Here is a 25,900-nt window from a genome sequence, read left to right on the forward strand (position 1 = left end):
ACAGCAGTTCCTCCACCCATATGTTTATTCCTTTCTCTACCTCCAGTATAAGATGGATCATCCCTAGGCTGGATACTTTCTAAGAGGTGGTCTTCCCCTCCAACTTTTCCCACTTCTATGTTGGGACCAGATACCGTGCGTGCATGTATGGGTAAGCATAAGCGATAGAGGGAGCTTACCAACAGGTAGGCACCATCTGGGGGTTTCTGCTGCCAGGTAAGAGTTGGGTTTTCTTCTCCTTGTTGAGTTGCCTTTTCAAGACGATGTTTCTGTCCTGGTCTGCTGTTTCCTCTTAGTCTAGCAAAGTGCAGCTTCCACGCCTGTGGGCTGCCACACAACAAAGGCATGTCTAAGGAGGCTTATTGCAGAGCAGACGTGTTTCCACTGGGGGAAGGACTTTTTCATTGCCTGGGCTTTGAACGAGCAGAGAGGCACTCCAGGAGCTGCCTGGTGGAGCCTCAGCCCACCGCATGCATGTTCGGAGACGGGCCCTTCCCCGGACCTGACCACCTGGCTGGCCCCACATGTCAGCCCTGGGGAGGGCACGCACTGCTGCTGCCCCCGCAGTGCCACAGGTGAGCAGGGGGCCCATTCACAACGGGACAGAGACAATCTCGTTAGCAGGGGCTGGCACCTGGCTGAGGGCCCTGGCGATGGGCAGGGAGATGCAGGGTGACCGTGGCCAGTAGCTGTTTTCCAGGCAGAGTCACCAGTCCAGATGTGCATAGGTGGAATGGATGTGGTAGCTTTTGTATTCTGCCCATTTTATTTATTTCAGTACTCCCTCAAAAGGCAATGTTAAAGTAGAATTGGGTTTGATTTTATTCTTCCTAAGTGTGGTAAAACACCACATTCTTCCCTCCTTTATCCTGACAGAGTTGAGAATGTCCCTGGTTTTGATGGCTCCTGCTTAGCTACATTCAAGAGAACTTCTGCTATTTCACAATCAGGCAGAATTAGGCAATCCTCTCACTTATGCACCTACTCTTCCTTGACTATGATGGAGACAAGCAGCTTTAAATATGGGAATAATTTTTTTTTTTAAGACAGAAAACAGCCTTATACAGTGCTTTCTTAATTTCTAATAAGAGTTACAAAATGAATTTAGAAGGACTAACCCATGGAAGACATCTAAATATCTTCAGAGTGCTATGTAAGCTTCCGAAGATACTACTTGTAATTAGGAAATTCTGCTTAGATGGCATTTGATTGAAGGAAGAGAAAATATGTTGTCTGTGTGTACACATTTAACTGTTTATGCTTAGGTATACTTGTTTTTTTTCTCACCATATGGTTCCTTGCTTATATAAGAGCTGAATATCTTTACTGCCAGATAACCTGCATTGTATACAGGCTTAGCAATAAGGACTGCTAAAATCAAGAAGTACGTTTTTATCATTGCAAATATCACATGGTAAGGATATGTCCTTAAAACAACAAGCAAATCTAAATCTTGCATCAAGGTTATTGTTAGTGCAGTTAGGAGTTTGTTGTCTAAAAGACACAACTTTAAGAAAATTGTGTGTGTATGTATATGCATCCATGCCTAATCCCTTCTGCAGTCACACACATGTTGATAGAACTCTAGTTCTTTGTTACAGTTATCAGCTTACCTGGTCCAGTAACCTGGCCTCAAGGAAATGTTGTGCCACTGCTTTGGATTATTCTTTGACAAGATTCCCCCTATGTCTGGAACGGAAGAGCCAGTATGGGCTATCTGTCCTCATATACTGGAGAAATGTGGTGCCCAGGATGACAGGGCAAAAAGCTAAGGCTGTCACTACACCCAGGTCCCCAACCAACCGGGTCAGACTCCATGGATAACTCCCTGGTCTGTTATCTCTGACCCCTCATTGCAGCTGGGATTGCATTACAAATTCTCCCTGTATAATAGCACTGAAACCAAAAAGACCTTTGAGCAGCAGTAGTATGTGGTCAGAGCTAGAGCTAACAGTGCAGTGGTCTATGGTACCCTGGGCACAGTGTTCTGTTTTCTGTCTTAACAGCTTCCTTCAGAGATATCGCCAGCACATCTGAAGAGATGTGCTTGTACTGACAAGTATAAGTTGTTTGAGCACTGCTGTTGATCCTCCATCCTTTCACAGATTTTACTAACTCAGCATGATGCATTCAAGCACCATACATTAATTTGTAGGATGCAGTTAAGCACTGCTGTGTCATATTCCATCTCAGCAGCTCCATGGCACATTTTTGGCCAGCACTGTATATGGGGTGCAGTGGAGAAGACCATGCATGTCCCTGCTGCCCTGCTGGACCTTCCCAAACTGGACGCTGCTTTGCTCAAAAATAAGGAAAATTATCTTAATCAATGTTTCAGATGTTATCTTTTCTGTTCCTGTAAAATAAAGGCTTATTTCATGTGCTTACGTGGTAGCACACTATATGTGAGTCACACCCATACTCATAAATGTGAATGAATTTACTCCCGTGTGAGCGCTGTGACGCACATGCTGTAATTCCCCACTGTACAAGTTTGGGAGCGTGGCATGCAGTGTGATGGTTTCTCAAGACCACAACAAAGAAGGAAAAGGCTGTAAGTTTTCTGCAAGCACAAGATCCTCGAAAGTCACAAATACGAGTGGATACACATACAAACATACATATTCTTAAAATCTTCTATGTCTTTCATTTGTGTAAGATCTGTGTTTTAGACAGACATAGAAGAATAAGAACTTCTATTTTCGGCCAGCGGTTCTATAAAACAGTGCTGCTCAAATGTGAACACAGAAGCTGATTTCATAAATATTTTCAGATCTGATTTAGAGAGATTGAAACTAAGAATCACGTACTGTACTATGTAAGTAGAGATTTAAGAATTACTGATACCTTTTGTTCCCAAAGTGCAGCATTTAGGTTTTCTTTACTTCTTTGTATTTACCTGCAAAGAAGCAAATTCACATTTTTCCTGTAACAACTGACAAAACCAGTGAGCCCTAAGGCCCTATCTGATATGGTAAAGGGAGCTAAACCTCTTTATTCTTGTGTAACTCATTAGCTAACATCAGGCGATTAGAGCTAATGTTTCAATATAAAACAATCCAAGTCCTTCATTAACAAGACTAGATTTCCTTTGATCTAATTACTCAATGTCCCACATATGTGGGAAATTCAGAGATCAGCTCTGAGAAGTCTCTACAGACATGGTTACATCTAGAAATGTGAGCTTACATATAGGTTCCAGAAATGTGATTTAAAATGTTAACGAGCCTCTCTTAGTCTGCTGATGATGCTTGGCCAAATGTTCAATGAAATCACATTGATGATAGCACGAGAATAAAGATGAAGATTGTTTGCTGAGTACGATTTAATCTTCATTATTATAGTCAAGTGGATTGCAAATTTCCTTAATTAAACATCCAGTGCACTGGTCAGATTCTGTTGTAAAGTTTGATAATTGCTGTTGTAGGGAAAACAGTACAAGAGGGTGTTGCTGTCACATGACAAACTTTTGAGGCTGAGCTGAAAGGATGCCCTTTAAAAATGTTCTTCGTGTTTTCTGGTTTAGAGGCAGGGGATATCATCATGGAGATTTCTTCAAAAGAAAATGCTCAGTTATTCTCAAACAACGCAGTCCTGCCTGTTGACCGATCTTCATTCAAATCTGAATCTTCTACTTCCAAGGAAAAGCAATCATGTTGTGGAGGTATAAAGGTAGAGTAAGAGCTTTTGAATATTCTGGTAGAGACTTAGAAAACTTTTTTTTTTTTTTTTTTTGTAAACTAACCCTTTGAATGTTGTGATTATGTGTTGGTGAGTCAGTGCAAAATTATTAAAGATACTTCAAACTCACAAAAATACCTGCCTCTAATCTGCTTTTGCCTAACATTTGGCAATATTCAAATATAACATGTTGATTGATGCTTGCATGTTATGACACCTTCATCCTGAAGGGTCAGTAATATCCTCCTTATTGCACCATGCTATTTTCATGAAGTTAAGAGCAGAGTATAAGAAGCCCAAAACTACAGTCAGACAGACAGATGTTAGTGCAGATGGCATTTTTAAGATTGTAGCCTTCCAAGCTCTGGGAAACATTATTTATATTATTATCTGTGTGTTCTGAGTCCAATGTTGTTGTAACATTCTTGATTCAAGAGAAGTCTGTATGAAAGCACTTTGAATTGAAGTATCTCTGCTTTATCAGCATTCCCAGTACCCACAGTACTTCACTGATGCAATGGAAGCCCCCTGCTTAAGCCTTACAACAAGGCTATACCTCAGACCATTGCCCCTTGGAGGAGGATTCCCCACTTTCTGGGACACTGGGGTACGGAAGACAGTATGATGCTTTGCATGTCATCTCTACCCACTTTCCAAAGCCAAGTTATGAAATGCTGAGACTCCTGGGTGAGGTCTCAATAAATCACCACACAACAGTGAGAAAGATTATTTGAGTTATATGGAAAATGATTTACCAGCCTTGCCAAGTTCTTTATAGATTGCATTTTTTTTTTTTTTCATTTTTGTCGTTCTTCCAAGTGAACCAAGATAGTGCCAATTTATTCACAGATCCTGATTCAGCTTCCAATTAAGTCACCAAGACCAATGGCTATTTAACTGAAGTCTACAAATTATGCAAAGCAGTTAAGATATAGTCATGTTAATGAAATCTAGTAACTGCTGCCAACATTTTATTTTCTCAATATTCTTCCTGATTTTACCTGCTTCTGTAAAGGCCCAGAATTGGGATCCTGCCTTGAAGCAGAAGATGAGTTGTATTAATTAAATCTGTGGCACAATAGTAATTTTACCATTGTTCTTCCATTTGCTCTAAAACAATCCAATCCTCTCACTGAATAAAACTCCAATCATAGATTAGCCAATTAGGAATCAGCTTATCAGATCCAAAAATAGAAAAGAAATAATATTTCGGCTCAGATTTTTTCTGTTCCAGATTTTTTTGCTTCTGAGAACCAAAATGTTGTGATTAACCTTTGGACTAAAAAAAAAAAAAATCTGGTGGTGATTTGTTTCTTTTTGTTTTGTTTTGTTTTTTAACTAATTATCAGCATTCCTGTGTTTTAAAATTACCTTCATAAACAGAAAATATAGGGTTAGATATTTTACTTATGGTCATTCACAGGCTACTGAGGAAAGCGAAATCCTGTGCACCTTTCTATCCCAGATCTAAATCTGAAGCATTTTTCCACTGTTGCACATGTTCTCCATCTCTCTGCAGGAACAGCTCCAAACCCACTGGAAAAATGTGTATCAGAGAGACAGAGAAGTCTGAAGTTCTAATTTCACCTGTATGATTTTCTTGTGGAAAACCATAGTTGCTTTCACATTGCTTTTTAAAATCCAAGAGCATAAATACACAGAAAATGTAAAATATTACGGCAATATTTTTAATAGAGAGCTTTTTGAGAGCCTTCACCATGGGAAATCAGAACGAGATGCTGTTCGTTTACACACGTGCTTCTGAAAGAGAAATAACCAGAAAAAATGTGTTGAATGTGACACAGAGCTATTTCTGAACCTTGACGTGAGAACTGGCATCCAACAGTGATGTCAATATTACTACTAATGTGCCTTGTGAAAAGTGATGTCGTAAGGAGTGTTGCACTGGCAGGGTTCCAGCTTGCTGGAAAAGCTTCTGATTGCCCAGAGGTCAGACCTAAGGAGTGGGACAAGAGTCTTGGTCTCTCTGTATATCATACAAAACTGTGTCTTTTAATTTTTTGTTTACAGTTTTTGACACTTTTTGCAAAGAGCAGCCATGTATATTCAATTAATGCTGCTTGCATTTGAAGGTAAAAGGCAAACTTGTGGTTTCCAACACCAACTGCATGGTGTGTGACTATCCCTGGAACTAGTAAACTTAGTAAAGCTGTGTTTATGTTAGGCAATAGCACTGTAGCAGTGGAACAGCTGGTTCTGAGGACCCTATGTTCCCTACATGCATTTCAGTGTGGGGAGTTATTTCAGGCTCGATACAATCCTGTCCCACAGACTGAAGAGCCCTTAGTTGTTGAAGTGCCTTTCTGGAGTATATCTTCCACTTTAACTATTTTGGAAGGAATTTATTCTGCTTGTTTGTAGTGTGAACTGCTGGGGTCGAGAATTTCATTTCCAAAGCCCAATCCTGAGTCAGACTAGGATATTAAAGCATATGTGAAGCAGCTTAGAAATAACTAATAAAGTAAAGCATTCTGCCTGATTTTAATCACTGTCAATTTCTTTCACAGATATTTCTTGGTGCATTATCTTTTGTTTATTTTGCTAAAGCACTGTCAGGAAGTTATCTAAAAAGTACAATCACACAAATAGAAAGAAGATTTGATATCCCTTCCTCCTTGGTTGGCGTTATTGATGGAAGTTTTGAAATTGGTATGTGCTGTATCAATTCATTTTTGTTTTCAGAAAAAAATACAATGATGCAATTTGTTGTGAAAAATGATTGTATGAATCTTCTCTGACCATTAAAACTGAACAAGGTTTACTTAGTAGCAATCAGTATGACTATCAATACGATTACATTGGATAGGATGTGGTTGCTAACACAAGCAAATCAACATAGTCCTAAATATTTTGTGATTTGATATGCTTAGCTGCTAGTTAATTAATACTAATAAACCTGTTAACTGATAAATGAGAATTCTACAACTTGCAAAGATTTTACCTTCTCTCTCCTCTAGTAGGAGTACAAAACTCTAACTGTAGTCTGTGTTCATTGTCCACTCTTGTACTAAGGTTAAGAGTATGACATCATCTCTTGCTATTTCAAATTACTGGATTTGTCTCTTGGCTGTTCAGTGAGTTGTGGTATTCATGGGGATGGAATCTTAGTTGGTATATAAAGCTTTGTTGCTCTATCATCTGACACAGTTCTCTTTTCCAGTTGTTTTTCCAAATGTTTATGGTTTTCTTATCATAAAATGTACTGGGCTCCTGGAAAGATGCCTGGAAAGATGTTGAAGTACCAACCACATGCAGTCAGCCCTCTCCCCTTAAGTGGCTGCATACACTGTGAATAATTTTTCTAGGGGGTGTTTTATCAACAAGCCATAAAACTTACTTTTCCTTTTGTACTCTCTAAGGGAACCTCCTAATCATAGTTTTTGTAAGCTACTTTGGAGCGAAGCTGCACAGGCCAAGAATAATTGGAGCAGGCTGCTTAATTATGTCAGCTGGAACATTCCTAATTGCAATGCCCCAGTTCTTCATGGGACGGTAAGCACAAAGTGATTGGTATTTTCCAACTGGGCGATGCATGCTGGATGCTAGTTCACTGAGATATGTAACCACTGACTGTGAAGGCAGTTTCCACAGAAATAGTTGTATACAGATGTGGATACTCAATCTAATATTTATTACTAAGACTTGTTTTATTAGAGCAGAGCTAATATTTTAACATATATGCCATTCTAAGTTTTAATCAACTTAAGTTTTATTAAACTATGAGCTCAAATATCAGCCATGTTTTGACAGGGTTTAAGAATTACTGGAGATCTGGTGAAGTGATGACTAAAATCATGAAGACAATATGAGTATCAAACAAGAGCCAGACAGTACTGACCACCCACTGTCTGATACTCTTTAGTACAGATTCATGTATCACAGTAGAGTAGATTTCCTGTTAAACTGAAATCACTGTGACATATAGAGAACCAAATGGGGAAGATTCATACACTACTACAGTATAAACCAAGTGTCATTTATTCAGTACAAACAGATAGTTTATAATACTAGATGCAGATAAAATCTGCATTCAAGTGCTGTATTTAAGTGCTCTCCTCCATGGTAGCAAGAGACTTGTTTGTTTCTTTTTTCTTCTAAGTTGGGAGAGTAAAAAACAACTTTGATTTGTAAACAGATATCAGTATGAAAGATTTCCTTCCACCATCAATTCAACTGTTAGCATCTCTCCATGTCTACAGGAGAAAAGCCAAACTCCACTCTCGGCCTTGGAAAAATCTCAAGCCAAAGTAAATGCAGGTGAGAGCAATCTATTTTACATACTGTGGTGAGCACCCTACAACATATCAGAAGGCTCTCAAACGCTGACTCTATTAGAATGAAAAAAAAAAAAAAAAAATGGAATCAGAAGGATCTGTCCCAGAGAAAAGCCAGATCTACCTAGTGAGACAAATTTATTAAAAGTAAATGAATATCTGCCACTGCTCATAGCCAAGATGTCTTTTCAGGCTGCCACCTCTTCTCCAGCAACATTCTGCAGCATCATGGCTTGCAGGAACCCCAAACTCCCACAGGGCCCTCAGAAATCCTTGGTCTTCCCTCTGTCAGGAAATGAGCCTTTGGGTCCTTGTCCTGCTGTAAATAGCAGATACGGTCTTCTAGACTGCAGACCCACTTCCTCATTACTCTTCCTGCCCACTGCCCTCTGTTTTGCACAGCAGGAAACTGTCTCACCACTTGAGGTGTGCTCTGTGCAGAGCATGGCGGCTGCAGCTCCTCACAGGGAGCAGAGGAGCAGCGCTGAGCTCTGCTCTGTGTGACAGAGACAGGGCCCGAGGGAACGGCATGGAGCTGTGTCAGGGGAGGGGCAGCTGGGGGTTGGGGACAGGGTCTGCACCAGAGGGCAGTGGGCACGGAATAGGCTGTCCAGGGCAGTGGGCATTGCCCCAAGCTGCTGGAGTTCAAGGAGCGTTTGGACTGCGCTCTCAGATATGGGGTTTGAATGTTGGGTGGTCCTGCATGCAGCCAGGAGGTGGACTCAAAGATCCTTGTGGGTCCAACTTTGGATGTTCTGTGGTGCTAAGATATTTATAAAACTTTTAATATGTTTTACTATTTACCTGAAGTAGTTCTTGCTAGACATGTGTCCACCTCAGTCTGATGGGGTTAAAACTGCTACCCCCTCTGGCCCCAAAACATTTTTCAGTTTTCCCACTGTTTTTCCTACATTAAAAGCATTTTAGAAGTCCTGAGCATTCCTTGTAAAAATGTTGTGGTAAAAACACATTGTTGTCTCTCTTGTGATATTTCCAGGATGTGAAAAAGCAGGCTCTTCCATGTGGATCTATGTTTTCCTGGGAAATCTTTTGCGTGGAATAGGTGAAACTCCTATTCAGCCTCTGGGAATTACATACATTGATGATTATGCCATTGAAGAGAATGCTGCCTTATACATTGGTAAAGTAAATAATTCACTTTTTTTTTTTCCTAATGGATTTTTCCTTAGTGAAAATATAGTCATTTTTGCTAATGGAGTGACTGTTGTTGGAATTAACTTGCCCTGGTTGTTTTACTTTCATTATTTCCAATACTGAAGTTTATTTAACAATCATATACATTAAAGCTTCCAAGTCCCCTGTTAATTATACTAGCACAGGTCCATTATCTTAATTTGAGGAAAGAATTTTACCTCAGGTTCCTGCTGTTACCCTAATCTTCCTAATTCTTCTGAATGCAGACTGCTGAGCCTCTGTGCACATTCAGTTCTCTGGAAACTGATAAAAACGTGTTATTTTAAGCACTTAAAATTTCAGTAGGCACTCATGATTTTCCCTTCAGACTGAAACAGGATTACAACCAATAGTACTTGAGGCTTGAAAAAGTAGATATCACCTTTTTCTTTTTGTATTCATTGTGTGAAGAGCTCTGTGTATTCACCTGAAATATTACCAAAAGGTCTTTCTCCATCAACGTCTCATCTCACAAAGTTTCCAGCTTGGGAAAACCTCAGGATCTCTGTTTAAATGATTCAGTCTTTCCAGATTTCCAGATCAGTTTTGAACATTCAAAATATGGAATGTTTAGCTTAAGGAGTTTTGAAATATGTTAAGATTGGGTACCCAACAAAAGTGGTTTTTTTGCCTGCTCATTGTCTACCAAAATTTGAAGTTTATTTTGGTAACTGATATTTGTTTTCCAATTACTTTAATCTAGACAGCTAAAGAGTTTATAGTAATTATAGATTGGTGCTATTATTAAGTTTAGGCTATCTAATTCCCTGATTCATTATGTTCGTCTGAATTTTGTTCTTTAATTCTTCTTTAACAACAAAAAGCAAAGTGACAGTGAAGTGGGTGAAATTTTATTGTTTTTTCCTTCTTGCAAAAGCGCTAATTTGAGTAACTGATGTGCAAGAGAGCAAAGGTGGGTTAGTATTTTAAGACTGTCTCACTTGTTACTTATCATGTTGGACTCTGTTCTTTTGTGCAGCGAGAGCTGATGTTCATTTTCACTCAGAAGAGTAACAGTCCCCTGGTTTCTATTACAGGCTGCGTACAGACGCTTGCAATTATAGGTCCAATATTTGGCTTTCTCCTTGGATCTCTGTGTGCCAAACTTTATGTTGACATTGGTTTTGTAGACCTCGGTAAGTTGAAAACTCGAGTTTAAAAAAATCAGTTAAGCTCCAGTATGCCTGTTTTAGGCATATGTTCCAGTTAAAGAACTATTAAGTTAGCTTCTATAGATAAAAGGCTAATGGGGGCGGAGCAGCTACTCTCTGAGATAAAATGGATGACTGCAATGCAGTGCCTCATGCAGTAAAGTCCATCCAAAAGGCCAAGTATGGAAGAAATAGGAGGCCCAATGCTCCCTCAGCACAGCCTCAACTGCTGCCCTCAGGAGTTGTGCTGGTGAGGAGATATGGACAGGCAGTAGGCACCAGGAAGAGACAGGACTGAGGCTCCTGCCAAGAGAATTCCTTTTTCATTTTCCAGTAGACCATCGTGACCTAGAAAACAGGTCTTGCAATGCATGCAAGAGCTCTTAAGTAACTTCCTCCTGATACAACACCTTTCTTCTAGCTGGGCTTGTGACCCTTAAACAGAACAGTATAGATAGGGCAGCAGTGTTTTTAACTGGACCACTCTGTGGCCTCATCCTTGCAGCCTCTTTGGGAACGTGTGAGCAGTCTTTTGGGACACCCTGATGCCAGGGACAGGACACCAGTGTGACACAGGAATCAGCAAGTACTGTCACCCCCCTGAAATTGCTAAATTGCTCTTATAGTATCCACAGATACACATGGCACAGCTAAATATGGTGTCGGGAGAATGGAATTCTCTGGAGAAAAGTTCCCACAAAATCATCTTCCTTGCTATCAGCAAACATTCCTTAAACAACTTTCATTTTTTTTTCTTCTTTCTTGACTTTCTCCAGACAGCATAACAATAACTCACAAGGATGTGCAATGGGTGGGAGCCTGGTGGCTGGGTTACCTAATAGCAGGTGTGATCAGTGTTCTGGCTGGCATCCCCTTCTGGTTCCTGCCCAAGCACCTCCCAAAACCAGAGAGCAGAAAGGACTCCAGCACCTCTTCTGAGCAGTCCAAGTTCATCACTCAGGATAACAAAGAGCAACAAAAATCTTATCAGCCGCAAATGAAGGTTGCTGAGATGGCAAAAGGCAAGTTGTCGGAGCTTCTGCCCTGACTGCTGAGTCTTTCTCTCACTAGCTTTCAAACTTTTTAACAACCTCAGAATTATATATTTTTTTTCCCTCAGATGTCAGTTTCCACCTAATTTATATGCATAAAAGGGTCTCTTAATCATTCTGTAAACCTGCATGTAGAGTTTATCCAGCTGAGAGCTTTAAAATTATGCTCGTGGTGCAGAAAATATCACAAAACTGTAAAAGTTTGTCATTCACAGAATTTGGCTGTTGCAGATGTGGGGTGTCAAAAACTAACAATCTCAGTTTCTAGTGAACCTTCTTTTTCTTTATAGTCATCCATTCATAAAATGCATGCAATGGCTGATCAGAATAAGGATAGGAACATACCAGGTACGGTACTTCAGGAGACTATCTCTATTTTAACAAAAGGTTTTTTTTGTACAACTGCATTTCCTTGGCCCTACTTTGCCAAAAGTATTTTCCCTCAATACTTCAATCTGTAACTCAATGTCTGTGCTTACTGTCAGCTGTGCTGCTCTGCTCCTAATTGCAGCTGAAAGATGCTGTGGCTGTTGAAGACACACAGTAACAGCTCAGTCCTGTTTTCTGATCAAAAGAAGGTACCTAAATCAAGATGGCTGCTCTGGAAAGCTGATTCTTAGTATTTTAGTCCACCATTCCCACCGTCCAGGAGTGCATCTCTTACAAACGTAGTGGGACTCTATTCCCCCAAAAATGTCCTGCATTTCTGCTCTGGAAGACGCAGATCACAAAACATTATTCGCAGCAGTTATTCTCTCTCTGGTCTGGTTGTCATTTCTGCTGTTTTGTCTTACAGACTTCTTGCCATCACTGAAGAACCTCTTTGGAAATCCAGTTTATAGTCTGTTTTTATGTGCAAGTATCCTTCACTTCAATTCTTTAATTGGCATGGTGACATATAAGCCAAAATATATTGAACAACAGTATGGGCAAACATCTTCAAAAACTAATTTTGTTATAGGTAATGCTATATCTGCTTCTTGATTCCTTAAAAAATGGACATTTTAGGAGTGGCATATGCATACATATAGAGAAAATTGCTCTTGAGGCTGTTTTTTTTCCTCTTCCGTCCTTATCTGGCTTTTAAGTAGTAGCTCATAGAAGGTAAGTTACTTTATTTCTGCTTTAGCACTTGTTAGCTCATAGTTTATCTGTACAAGGATTACTGTAAAAGATTGCACAATTTGATACTTTATTTCCAATTCTTCTAGAAAAAGTGGAAAATAATTAATTTTAAAATAGTTGACATAAATTTGTCATCAGACAGATCTGTTTCCTTGCTGGCTTCCCACTTATTGCAACAAAATGAAGATCAACTCAGTGCATGCTAAAGGACTGATCATAAAGTAGCTGTGATATTGCCAGTGCTTTCTTACCTACAGGCTCGGCCTCAGTTGCTGAGGTCCAGTGACTCAACAGCATTAGACAGCAAAGAGGTTTACGTCTGTTCAATACAGAGGGATCTGCCGTATTTCAGAGCAGCATTAGTTGCACAGCAACGAAGTATATATGTGCAGAAAAGCTGTAGTGATCCATTGTGCTATGTTAATTCCTTAAAGATAGAGGCTGGAATTTCCTGGCACGACACCCGTACAAGCAAGGAGAAATCTTCAGGCATAGGCAATGGCCAGAGAAAGTCCTGAAAACAATCCCTGCATTCAGCACAGTACTTCTCATTGTATTTACAGATTTTCTGGAGCTAAGCTTTCAGGTATGTGCAAACTGAGTGAGGATTAAGATCCATCTGATTTCACAAAGCATACAGACTACATCCACCAGGGAAAGTGTGACAGCTTGGCTAGGGAAGGGTCCTGGCCGAGTGATCATCACTACAACAAGGGGTTTTTCCCTTGTTTCCCTTTTCTTCCTCTTTCAATCCGCTCTTGCTAAGAAAGCTGAGGGCTTGCTTGTACTAACAGTGCCTATTTCCCTTTCCCTTTCCCTTACTCTTTCCTCTTTTTCTATTTCTTTTTTGTTTTTTTTTTTTTATTTCTATTGACATATGTTTCTATTGCCATATATTTGAAGGACATCTGAATTGTCAGAGCAATTTGAAGCACTGTAACATCAATAACAAAGCATGCTGGAGGCTAGAAGAGGATATTTTTCAGTAGTCACAAACTAAGGAACGTGCTAGAGAGAAAAAGGGTGTGTTTGTATTGTTTTCCATAAATATATGCACAATATTGTTTTCCATGATGCCAGTGTCAAGCAATAGATTGATCTGTAAGGCCATAAAACATATGTACAAATAAAAGAGGTGCATAGGAATGGGCAAGCATGGTGTGTGTGCTTTCTGGTACATCATGCAGCTCCCACACTCAGTCCCAATCTCTCCATACAAGGAAAAGAGAACAGGAAAAGCTGCTGCTTCAGAGTGTTTGGACAGGGCACCCACAAGAGATTATGTTGTAACTCTACTTTCACATATGCTGCACTTTGGATGCTACTTCTGAAATCCCCTGAAATACAATTTTCACAAGAATGCAGATGAAAAATGCCACCCAGTGGAGTCTCTTGAAACTCAGCAGTAACTGAATGGGGCTCTCATACTTACCAAAGTACTGACTTATGCTTTCGCCAGATGGAATAGTTCTCTTTCTAACATCAAGCATACTTCTAGCATCAATGCTCAGCACTTCTTTTTCCATGCATGCAGATGGATTTAACACTTATTCGAGCCAGAAATTAAGGAGGTCCCAGTGCACTTCCTAGTAGGGAGATCAGATGCCAACGTGAATATGTATTTTTCATCAAGTCGTTTGAAATCTGAATAAACGTCAGAAACTTCATCATATGTTTGAAGGCATGGATGCTTTTGTACTTGCTTTTGTTTTGTATGCTTGCTCAGCTCAGCACCACTAGATGTCAGCATGAAATAAAAGCTTCAAAACAAATACTGAGCTCTGTACAAACCAGAATTTGATGTGTCGAAGCTAGCTGGTAAAGCTGGGAAAATCAGTTTCAGTAACTATGAAATCCAGAAAAGTGTACCTTGCTTGATTGTGCAGATTCTTTTGTGGTGGTCTCTATTCACATCTTTTTGATGTAAATTTACATCTTTTTGATGTAAGTAGATCTGTACTGAGCAGGATTTTTTTGATCTTGTCCATGGCTATCAATATGGACATGGCTTTGAGCAGAACTGTTCCATTAAGAGTCAATGGTCACACCATGTTACATATTTCCTTCACTGCTCTTCCACTTGTTTGCCTGAAGCCTATCACAAGCAGTGTGCCCTTGGGTTATATGTATCTTTTAGGGATGCAAAACTCAGCTAGAGGAGCATTTCCAACAACCAAAACTGGAGAAATTGCATAAATCTCCTGTGTGTGAAGGTGGTGGCATATCACTTGCTCTCTCCCTGTCTGAGGCTTCTTTGGGGAGTTGTTAGTTTTATGGCTCAATAAAGACAGAAGGAGCAGGTCTTTCTCCAGGCTTTGTAACACTGGGTAAAACTGAATATGCCCCTGAGAATTACACAGTTTGGGCTCTTCTTGCCAGTGTGGAAGGGAAGCAGAGAAGCTGCCTCATCCCTGGAGGGATGTTCAAGGCCAGGTTGCTGCCCTAGGCAGTCTGATCTAGAGGGTGGCAACCCTGCCCATGGCAGGGAGTTGGAACTGGATGACCATTAAGGCCCCTTCCAACCCAAGCCATTTTGTGATTCTATGATTCCTGAGACAGCACAGCCCTGGAGCATGGTCCCTGCTGCTCCTTCTGTTGATCTGTGGTGAAGGACATGAATAGAGCCACAGGGAGGGCCTGTGCCAGAACCCCACAGGACCCTGGCTTTCCATAGCAGCACAATGCCCCAGGCAACTTCTCTGAGCCTAGAGCACCATTCATGAGGAACAGCACTAGGAGTATTTGAATCAACACTACAATGATCCCTCCTCTGACAAACTTACAGTGTTTAACCACCTAGCTTAAGAAATTAGAACGTTGTTATCTCCACCTTAAATAAGATATTGCTGATACTAACCTTTCAAAGACCTAGCAATGAAGCATTTCCCTAGGAGCAAATTAAAAGCAGTCCCAGCATGTTCACAGGAACAATCCAAATTTGGACAAATAAAATGCCCAACTTGAAGATGATTCATATTTTACTGCTTCACGTTATCAGTGCTGCTGCTTTAGTTGCTGAGGAGGATAGTCCACTGAGCTAGAGTTTTCAGTAATACCAATTTTTCTGTTTGATTTCAGGTCTTATCAACATTCCTGCTGTGGCCTTTGGCATATTCTCTGGGGGACTGATCATGAAGAAATTCAGAATCAATGTTTTAGGGGCTGCAAAAATCTCCCTAGGATCATCTTTCTTTGGTTACCTGCTGTTGCTCTCATTGTTTGCCATGGGCTGTGAGAACTCGGATGTAGCCGGACTGACCGTATCTTACCACGGGTATGCCAGGAAGGGCAAACTTCAGCACAACATGCTATTGTGAAGAAAAATCCTTGATCACTGTATTCCACAAAGTATATGTTGTTGAAAAAATGAATGACCTAAATATGCTTCTCAGAAATGTGATTCAAAGCAGTGGGAACCATTCTGTCTATTCCAGTGGGCATTGTGTCAGAACCCGTTTGTGACTGCCGCCTTCAGCTCTTTGGGTTTTGTGTCACAAGTGCAGACTATTTTTCTGATTACTTTTTAATTATTATTGCCATGGGACCATTGCTTTGAACATAGAGATTCCAGGAAATGTGAGGAGTTCAGTAAGGGAGTGAGATTCAATTAATTGTTCCTTGTCTCTGTGTGCTGCTGAGCAACTCATGGTGTTTAATAGCCTCTGAACCCAAAATGAAGGTTTAATGAATTAACCATGAGTTAACCATGGTGCTAGCTATGAGGTACACTTGGACCAAGCCCTGCTATTACAGCCCCAGGAGCTGTGTGGTGGTTGTGTTCATCAGCAGCTAGATGAAGGTGCAGATAGAGTTGTCAGGCAATGTAGTATCCTCAGTTTGGATAAATGCACTCAGGTCGGGGCAATCGCAGGTATTTGTAGAAACTGGGAGAAGAACCCCTTGAGAACAGCCCTGCAGAGAAGAACTTGGGAGTCCTGGTGGATGAGAAGCTGGACATGAGCCAGCAGTGTGCACTTGCAGCCCGGAAGGCCAACTATAACCTGAGCTGCATTAAGAGTGGCCAGCAGGGACAGGGAGGTGATTGTCCCCCTCTACTCGGCTCTTGTGAAGCCCTATCTGGAGTACTGCGTCCAGGCCTGGGGCCCCCAGTACAGGAAGGACGTGGAGCTCTTGGAGCAGATCCAGAGGAGGACCACTAAGACGATCAGAGGGCTGGAGCACCTCTCCTATGAGGAAAGTTTGAGGGAACTGGGCTTGTTTTGCTTGGAAAAGTGAAGGCTCCAGGGAGACCTCATTGTGGCCTTCCAGTACTTGAAGAGAGCGTATAAACAGGAGGAGAAATGGCTGTTTACAAGGGTGGATAGTAATAGGACAAGGGGGAATGGTTTTAAACTGAGACAGGGGAGGTTTAGGTTAGATATTAGGAAGAAGTTTTTCACCCAGAGGGTGGTGACGCACTGGAGCAGGTTGCCCAAGGAGGTTGTGGATGCCCCATCCCTGGAGGCATTCAAGGCCAGGCTGGATGTGGCTCTGGGCAGCCTGGTCTAGTGGTTGGTGACCCTGCATATAGCAGGGGGGTTGAAACTTGATGATCATTGTGGTCCTTTTCAACCCAGGCCATTCTGTGATTCTATGAAATCCCTTTCTGATCATTTCCCCACTGATTTTTCAGTGACAGTTTCCCATGAATAACTCAATCCTCTCCTTGTCAATAGAGTAATCAAGCTTTTTCGGCCACTTTTGTTATGTCTGCATCCAACCTGAGATAACTACAATCTTAGGAAATGAGAGAAAATGCTTGAATAGAATCATTAGCCGTCTCCCTTAATAAAGTAACTACTATCTCACAGTATGCATCTGATAGTGTGAAATCCTCGTGACAACAGAGAAATAAGAATCTACCCTGCTGTACTGATAGGAAGAGACTACACGTTAATGACCTAAAGACACAAACCCCATGAGCTGATAACAATTTCCTCTACATCTGCCAGAAAACATCACTGTGATTCCTCTTTTTCCTGCAGGACCAAGCAGAAGGTTGGTTATGAGCAAGGCCTGTTCTCAGAGTGCAACTTGGGCTGCATGTGCTCCCAGAATGACTGGGATCCTATCTGTGGAGAGAATGGCATCACCTACATTTCTGCGTGTCTCGCTGGCTGCCAGGCATCCAATGGCAGTGGGAAAAACACTGTGAGAGCCTTTCATTTCCATACATGATGTGGTAGCTTTCCTAATAGCCCAATTCTGTGAGAGTGAGTGAATTGAAAATGAGTAAGGCACGTTCTCTCCAACCAGAAACTCCTGAGGTTTTTAGCAATCTGCCACCCACGTTTAAAACTCTCTCAACTGCTGTTTCCAGTAGAAATTCCAAGAAGAGAATGTAGGAGTTATTTTAACTGCTGGCTACAAAACTATTAAAAAAAAAAAAAAAAAAAAAAAGGAATGCATTCATCAATGCAATCCCAATTTTCTTTATAAAATTTTCCTAAACTAACAAAAGTTTTCCTGTTGAAAAACCTTTTCCAGATAGGATTTAAAATTCTGGCTAACCAAAAAAGCATGATGTGCAGTTCCTGAGTACTTTCTTGCTGCTCTGATTATCACGCTTTCACCTGCTGTCTTACAGGTATTCTTTAACTGCAGCTGTGTGGGGATTATGGCATCTCCATCAAGAAGCTCCTCAGCTGTGATGGGACCATGTCAAAAAGGAAATGAGTGTCCGAAAATGTTTCTATATTTTCTGGTAATATCGGTTATCACTTCATACACTTTGTCAGTAGGTGGCACACCAGGATACATACTACTTCTAAGGTAAGCAATCATTATTTCTACTAACATTGGCAAATGTTTTCAAGGTATTTTGATGTATGAAACTGGGTCTCCTTCCATTCCCTAATACTGTGAAATGTTTTCAGCTGTGAGGTAGCTTTTAAATTATTTTTTTATTTATTAAAAGGCATTCTGCCATTGATACAACAGTGTGTTTATAGTTAAAGATACATGCTATATGTTTTTGATTTTAAACATGATAGAGGAGGCCTAGTTATCATTTATGTCAAGTTCCGCTTCACTTAATACCTTTTACTCCAGCAGAACAGTATTGAACAGCCATGGCATGAATGGAAATGAGCTTTACACATACCAATGTGTGCATGAATATGCATACAGGTAGTCAGCTTTCTGTGCTTCCTTTGTATACCAGCATACACATATGCAGGGGTGACCTAACCCAAACCATCTACATACACTCAGCTCTTCTCCTCAAGTCTGTTGTATTGTTCCATATCATTGATATGCCCTACATTTCTCTCTTCAAATGAAAAAAAAAAAAAAAAAAGAAAGAAAGAAAGATAGGTTTAGCATGAGCTGGGTTTTTGTTTTGGAGTTTTTTCTGTTGTAACAATCATGGGTTTATTAAAACTAAGTCCCAAAGGATTGTTCCACTATGTACTTAACTGCTGGGACTGTTTGTCCATCACCGAGTATAGGCTTCTAAACTAATTTTAGAAAGTGCAAAAGTAACATAATACTTCCAGTGATTAATCCGGGTTTTTTGTCAGCTTCTTGCAGTTTTTGGATTCTAAGCAAGTGCTGCTCCACTCTGCCTTGGAAGGCTTTCTTTCTCAGTTCCTTTTTCTAAATTATTTCCAGATGTGTATGTTCTACTTCGCAAACAAAACAACACTAAATACTCTCTAACTGAGATTTATTATTTTTTGTTTGTTCTTACACCCAAACTTTTGAATGAAATTTTCTGGAACGGGACAGGGTCTTTATGCTACATGGAAAAAGCCAGTGCTAGAACTGGATGTATATAGAGTATATGGAAAAACCTAAATAAGGAAATGTAACTTCAGCTGTGGTTCCAGCACAACCCTTGAGACAGAAGTAATGCCCATACAGAGGTTTGAAGAAATGGTTGAGGTGAGAATGCTTCTCCACCGATCTCCACAGGCACTTACAGTGAGGTCTACACCTTAACCCATGCACACTGCATAGCTTTCCCCACTCACCGGGAAGGGTGTTGCATTGAGCATTGCAAAAACACATGGTGTCTGTCCAAGGAGTATCTGTGGGAAGAAAAATTGTGTTTAAATCTTTTTTTTTTTTTTTCTACTGAAGCTTATGCACTGTTGAAACAGTCTATGCACCAAGAGGAGGATAACTGGCAAGTTCAGCTGTTGTGTTGCCTCTAGTAAAGTGGGATTTTCTGTTGAATAAAAAGTGTCGAGGATGCAGTTTCCTTTCCACATCCCTCCACATGTTTTTTTACCTTATATGAAGCATGTGGGTGAAAATGTACAGCTGTGATATCACACAGGGCCTTTGCACAATCTCTGTCATGCTCAGCCTCCAGCTATCCATCTTGTCTCTACCACATAAAAGTTGGGGAGGTAATGCACAAAGCTGAAACTGAGCTTAAATTGCACAGAGGAGCCTGCACCTTGCAGCCCCAACCACTTGCTCCCAGGGGACTTACTGCTTTGTGGATGTATTTAAAAAATCTTGGAGAGGTTTTTCAATAACAATCCGAAAATATTTTATATGAAAGCAGAAAAAACGGCTTTATTGGTTCTGCTCCAGTCGCTTTTGTTTCTGTTGAAAATTATTTTGAGATACACATAATTGAAACTGAGGGGTAAAGTGTTTTTCTACTAAACTGAAGGTGTCAGAATCCAATGCACTGATAAATAAAATAGAATTCAGTAAGTTTAATCCCCTTCTTTTGTCCCCTGCAAGTGACCTGCGGGCACAGTTCCACTTTAAGCTCGTGCTTGCTTTTCTGAAATCTATCACTGACTGCTCTCCCTGAAAATCTGTCTGAACCGAAAGTGTGCTTCTGTTCCCAGAAAAAAAAAAAAAACAGCCAGCAACAAATGCTCTTTGGAAGCAATCCCAAGGTCAAGCTGCAGACTTCATTTAAGTTTGGTTTATTGGTGGGTTTTTTTTTTTTACAAGTTATCTGTTTGTAAAATTATTCGGTATTGTCATCTCTGATAAGATTCCAGTGCTTAAGCAATTTTATGGTTTTAGATGAGCAGCCATTGTTGCAGCCACCATGAAGCACAAATACTGCTAAATCCCTAAAAGCCTGTAAGGTTTAGTGACATTTACTTCAGTGTCTTACAAGACTGAAATCACTGAAATACATTTGCAGGCAGTGACAGAGTCATTTGCTGAAATGTCTTTTTTAGAGGTATTAAGCTAATTACAATTGCCAGGGAACTTGGGAAAGCCCTGAAGTTGCGGAGGAAATAAACCCTGTTCTTCAGATGGCTGTTGTTTAAGCACAAGCTATTAATGGAATGTGATTAGGCAGTGAAAAAGAAGTCTCAGGTCTCCTGAAAGATTTGGCTCTCACAATCTCAGGCAACTACGGTTTCTGTGGAAAAGGTATTACAAATGCTCAAACAATTATTTTTTCCATCTGAAAGAAAAGGATATAAATCCAACAGAACACATAATAAATATTGAAGTTTTTATCTTCCATCCTTGGCTTTCCATGTCTTTATACTTGATTAAAAGGACTTCTAGACTGAAGCCTGCTAGTGAAGCATGTATCCACTGAGAACAAGACAAAGATTACTATGATATTGTATTCAGTTCTGCATAGATGTCAATGCCTATATAAACCATGAGTAACAGACAGCATGGTGATAAACCATGATCAGGTCATCAGAGAACAAAACACGTGAATCACAAGAGACACATACAATGTTGGCTTTTTTCTTTTTTTTACTGTCTGTACTTTGATTTTGTCTTCCATACATAACCTTCATGCCATTTTGCGATTTCACTAAATTAAGGGAGGATGACCCAAGTACAGTCTATAATATGGGTTCTTACTCCTGTCCTTGCAACTACATTGGGAAAAAAACCAAAACTAAACAAAACTGATGGGGAGCAAAAGAGTTAGTTCTGCAATGTCTTTATTTTGGAGGGTGTTCCTGTCTTCATGAATTTCTATGGCAGTTCAGCCTATCCCCTTTCAGAGCACATAGGCCATACCTCCTAAGTGGTGTGTTTAAACTCATAGTAACAATTGAATTTCAGCCTATTTTTCATAGTGAAAGAAATGCCTGAAACAGTAGGGAATTTTATCAGGTAGCGCAATGAAGCACCTCTGTTAGTCACCACACATATTAAGCACATCCCATTTCAGCCAGGTGACTGGGACCATCAATGTACATTGTACACACCATTGTATTGGTTCCATATGCACCTTCTTGCTAGCACGGACAGGAAGAGTTGCTGTCCTCAGCCCTACCACTCCCACTTTTCTGGGAGGCTGGAGCAGGGCTGTTTCAAGCCAGAAATACTGACATCTGTGCTGGGCCCCTTTACGAGCTCAGAAATGTCCAGCTGTAAATGGCCTGTTCTGTCAGACAGTGGTTTGAATGATTTACCTTTACAGGAAGTTTGATCTTGTCCTAGACACAGGGTAAGGGCAATATTGTGCCTAAATACCTTTTACTAGTTCAGGTCATTGGCCTCAATTTCAGATATGTTTAATTGAAAAGGATTATCCAATGATGCATGATTTTACACAGTGTTCTTATCTTGTATTAGTAACTCCAAAGTGCTGGTCTTATCTGAAAGGGTCCCACCTTGAAATGTGATACTGAATATAGATGTTTAGAATTCCTTGCTGCTGTCATGATTTTATCATATTATTATATATATTTCTGTGATTCTGTTGAGGTCAATACCATCAAGGAAAGAAAAGTAACATTTATTTCCTCCCTCATGATTTCTAGTTTGTTTCAAATTATTTACAATCAGTTCTATATTTCTACTTTACATTTTGTTTTTAGATGCATTAAACCACACTTGAAATCATTTGCACTTGGTATCTATACATTGGCAATAAGAGTACTTGGTAAGTCCAGACATATTCTTGGATGTATTTTAATATATTCTTCACTAATCACTTATCCTAGAATTAAACTCGGATTGTTTGAAAGGGCAACTTCTAATTGACAAGTTAATATTATATGACTTTAAAAAATATAGGAAAAGGATTGGAAAGGCGGTGCAAATCTATATTTGTATAACTGGAGCACCTCTCCTATGAGGAGAGGTTGAGAGAGCTGGAGCTGTTCCATTCAGAGGTGTTCAGAAGGGATCTCACTGATGTGTTTAAATACCTGAAGGGAGATTGCAAAGAGCCAGGCTCTTTTCAGTGGTGCCCAGTGCTAAGACCAGAGGCAATGGACACAAACTGGAGCACAGGAGGGTCCCTCAGAACATCACAGAGAACTTCTGTGCTGTGTGGATGATAGAGCACTGGCACCGGTTGCCCAGAGAGGCTGTGGAGTGTCTTTTTTGGTCATCTTCAAAAGCCGCCAGTATGTGGTCTTGGGCACCCTGCGCTGGGTGTCTCTGAATGAGCAGAAGTTGGAACAGATGGACCCAGAGCTCCCTACCAGCCTTAATCATGCTGTGATTCTGTGACTTTGTAAATCCTATGGCTGTGTCATAGTTACAGTAAAAATGTACCCTGGTCGTTGTGGCAAGTGATCCTTTGTGCTATGAAGCCAATGCAAAAACTACTTCCTGTCTTTCTTTATTCAATATCAAGCATAACAGAACAGGTAAGGCTGAGAATTCATAATAATTTTGCAGGTATATTTTTATGAGTTACTGAGGGAATTAATCTAAGTAGAGGTGTACTGGAAGTCAGAGTTCACTACAACCTTTTGTAAGGATGCTTGCTGACCTCAACAGGCTTTCTGATGCTCAGCTTTATTTCCGACTCCATCCTGATTTATCATAAGGAGGGAAGTGTTCATTTGGGCAACACAAGTCATGACTTCTTAAATTAGCAAGAAGTGTGAAAGTGTCATTGCTATTTGAATTTATAACTTGATGTTCTATGTTAGATCAGAACTGGTCACCCCGAAAAGTAATCTTGTTGCCTCTGTTTTTTTTGTTAAATACACCCAGCTGGGATTCCAGCCCCAGTATATTTTGGAGTGGCAATAGATACTACTTGCCTGAAATGGGGAAGAAAAAGATGTGGGGGAAGAGGAGCATGCAGACTCTATGACTCCAGTGCACTCAGGTAACAGCTCTTCTCCATTCATTCTTTAATTTGCTCTCTTTAAGCACATGTACAGCCAGCACTGGTAGAATTTCTATCAGAAAATTTGGGTAAAATAAAAATTGATCTTGAATGAAAGAATTTGACCAGCAGAAATAGCAAGAATGCTTAGTTTTTAGCATTCTCTTCTGGTTTAGGCTTCTTTTTAGTCCATGCTATTTCAATACTAATGGAAGTCACTAAATATTCAGCAAAAAAATTCAGTTAAAATCTCAATTTTCTACTGAACCTTCCCCAAATTTTCTTAGCATGTCTTCTGTGTGTATGTGTAGAAGGGTTACTAAACCTCATCACTGCTCCATTCTGGAGAGGGACCACAAAAAGTAAGGGAAGGATGCCTCACAACATGCCTATGCAATCAATAGTCCTAAAATGCACTGCTAACTCTGTTGATTTATTGCTAGAGAAAAGCAATTGTCTCCACTGCGTTTCTGAAAGACATTAGCAGAAACTGAGAATGGAATAACAATGATAAGAGGGAAAAGGGAGAACAAGTTGGCTGCTGAGGTTCCACTGCCAGGGAAACAAACAAATAAACAAACAAACAAAAAAAAAAATGAGGGGGACATCATGTTTTGGAAATTTGCAGAAAAGAACAAAAACTCATTTAGGACTCATTCCCTCATTCCTAACGAAGAATAATGATACTATTATTGCTGTTGATATTGCAACTGTCATTATGTTTGTAAAGCAAAAACACCACCGAATGCTTTTGGCATAACTGGCACTGTTTATGAGACAAGTAAAAAAGTAAATGCCCTGGAAATGTTAGTATTTTTCTTACTGATGTACATCGAAAAGGAAGAAGTCAGACAATGCCTGAGACCCTTTTTGGCCACAGCCTATGCAGTGAGCTGGGTGAGCTCCAGCGTCATCTCCTTACCACTTTTCTTGAACACATTCCTCACCTTTATCACGTGGAAATATAAATGTGTCCTTACTGCCTTCTAGTTGTGCCTTGCTTTTGAGGTAGGCTCTGACGGATTGTTTCTCTCTCAGATACGTGTACCTGGGGCTGACATTGGTGTTGGGCACTGTGTCCATTTTCTTCAGTATTGCTGTCCTGTGGGTTCTTCGGAAGAGGTCTGCTCTGCAAGATGAAACCCTCTCAGCCAACGGGGAAAGAGACACCTGTGTGACAAAGAGCAGGAAAGATAATTTTGTCAATAGTGACCATTTAATTCAGACAACTTACTGGCCAGAAAAGGAGACTAGGCTTTAGGAAGGTGGATCTCCACCATGTTGTTTTCCAGTCAGTGGTGTTTCAGGCAAAAATTCATCACCAGTGAAGCAGTATTTTAGTATTCACCCTGAATAATGTTGACCTTCCTGTAATTTTCACCATAAATATGAAAAGCAAAGAATACAGGTATTTTAGCACATGTCCAACTCTGAAAACACCGCTCACCATTTGTCCTGCTGAGTCAACAGAACTCAAGTGAGGGGACTTGTTATGGTTGGGGAGATGCAGACTTCTACAAGCAGGTTTTGTGGCTGCTGAGAGTTCCACCCTCCTTGCCAAGCTGCAGCAGCTGCTGCTGCCCCTTTTCTAGCTTCTGTGTACAAGGGGTGGCTGAATTGCAGCTTTCAGCTATACTACTAGCCTGACTTTGCAGCCTGCAAAGTACAGGGGTATCCTGCATCAGTTCTTGTACATAGCTTGCCCTTGCAAGGTCTCCAGTGTGGGGCAGGAGGACAGGGGTTTGCTGGAAGGACAAATCAGCTACAGATTCTGGGCACCCCCTGCATTCAATCCGCAACATTTAGGCCATCAAATGTTGTGGTTAGGAATTTCTTTTCAAGTATAATCTGCTACAGCACAGCAATAACAGCAAGAAACATTGTCATTTCAGTTGACAATTCCACAAGAGTATTATCCAAAGGAAATTGCAAAATCAAGCTTCTTTAGTCTCCAGCAGTTTCTTGTTTCTAGCTAGTACTCAGTGTACTGAATAATTCCATGCATTCTATGCATTGTAATAACACCCTGATATGAGATACATATGATTAATTTTTAAAAAGCTATGACAAGACAGCTTCAGAAGAATAAAATGAATTTAAAGACAAAATGATTTGGGGCTTTCCTTTCTAATTTATTACATTTGCTAGCTGAAACTAAGACGTGTCATACTACTCTTTTGTACATACTTTTTGCAGTTTGACAATGTTTGGTATTTAATGAATTTGAGGTGGGGAGTACAATGAAGGGTTGCTTAATATGGAACAAAATCTCAAGAATGCTTGCACTGAACAAGACAATGACAGCACCGCTGCAGATTACATCTGTTAAAGCAATTAATAGTTCAGTGTGTGTGATGAAAGGTAGGTTTTCCCCTT

General features: G+C 40.4%; 1 protein-coding gene across 1 annotated transcript; it reads left to right on the top strand.

Moving 5' to 3' along the window:
- SLCO1C1 (solute carrier organic anion transporter family member 1C1) lies at window positions 1-25,632 on the top strand. Its single transcript, NM_001039097.2, has 15 exons — window positions 1-151; window positions 3,527-3,672; window positions 6,210-6,351; window positions 7,062-7,194; window positions 7,838-7,959; window positions 8,974-9,117; window positions 10,208-10,306; window positions 11,098-11,343; window positions 12,170-12,334; window positions 15,577-15,772; window positions 17,484-17,649; window positions 18,086-18,270; window positions 22,275-22,339; window positions 23,407-23,524; window positions 24,563-25,632. Exons 2-15 carry the CDS (start codon window positions 3,544-3,546, stop codon window positions 24,783-24,785), a joined length of 2,133 nt encoding a protein of 710 aa, NP_001034186.2. The 5' UTR covers window positions 1-151; window positions 3,527-3,543; the 3' UTR covers window positions 24,786-25,632.
- Window positions 25,633-25,900: the final 268 nt, after the last annotated feature.

Source organism: Gallus gallus, chromosome 1, assembly GCF_016699485.2.
Source record: "Gallus gallus isolate bGalGal1 chromosome 1, bGalGal1.mat.broiler.GRCg7b, whole genome shotgun sequence".
In the NCBI taxonomy this organism is placed as follows: Eukaryota; Metazoa; Chordata; class Aves; order Galliformes; family Phasianidae; genus Gallus; species Gallus gallus.

Excerpts from the sequence above, each read along its gene's own strand:
- SLCO1C1 (NM_001039097.2), top strand. The coding sequence starts at position 3,544 with ATGGAGATTTCTTCAAAAGAAAATGCTCAGTTATTCTCAAACAACGCA. Across the intron at positions 3,673-6,209 it reads CATGTTGTGGAGGTATAAAG|ATATTTCTTGGTGCATTATC; the intron begins GTAGAGTAAGAG and ends TTTCTTTCACAG. Across the intron at positions 6,352-7,061 it reads TGATGGAAGTTTTGAAATTG|GGAACCTCCTAATCATAGTT; the intron begins GTATGTGCTGTA and ends GTACTCTCTAAG.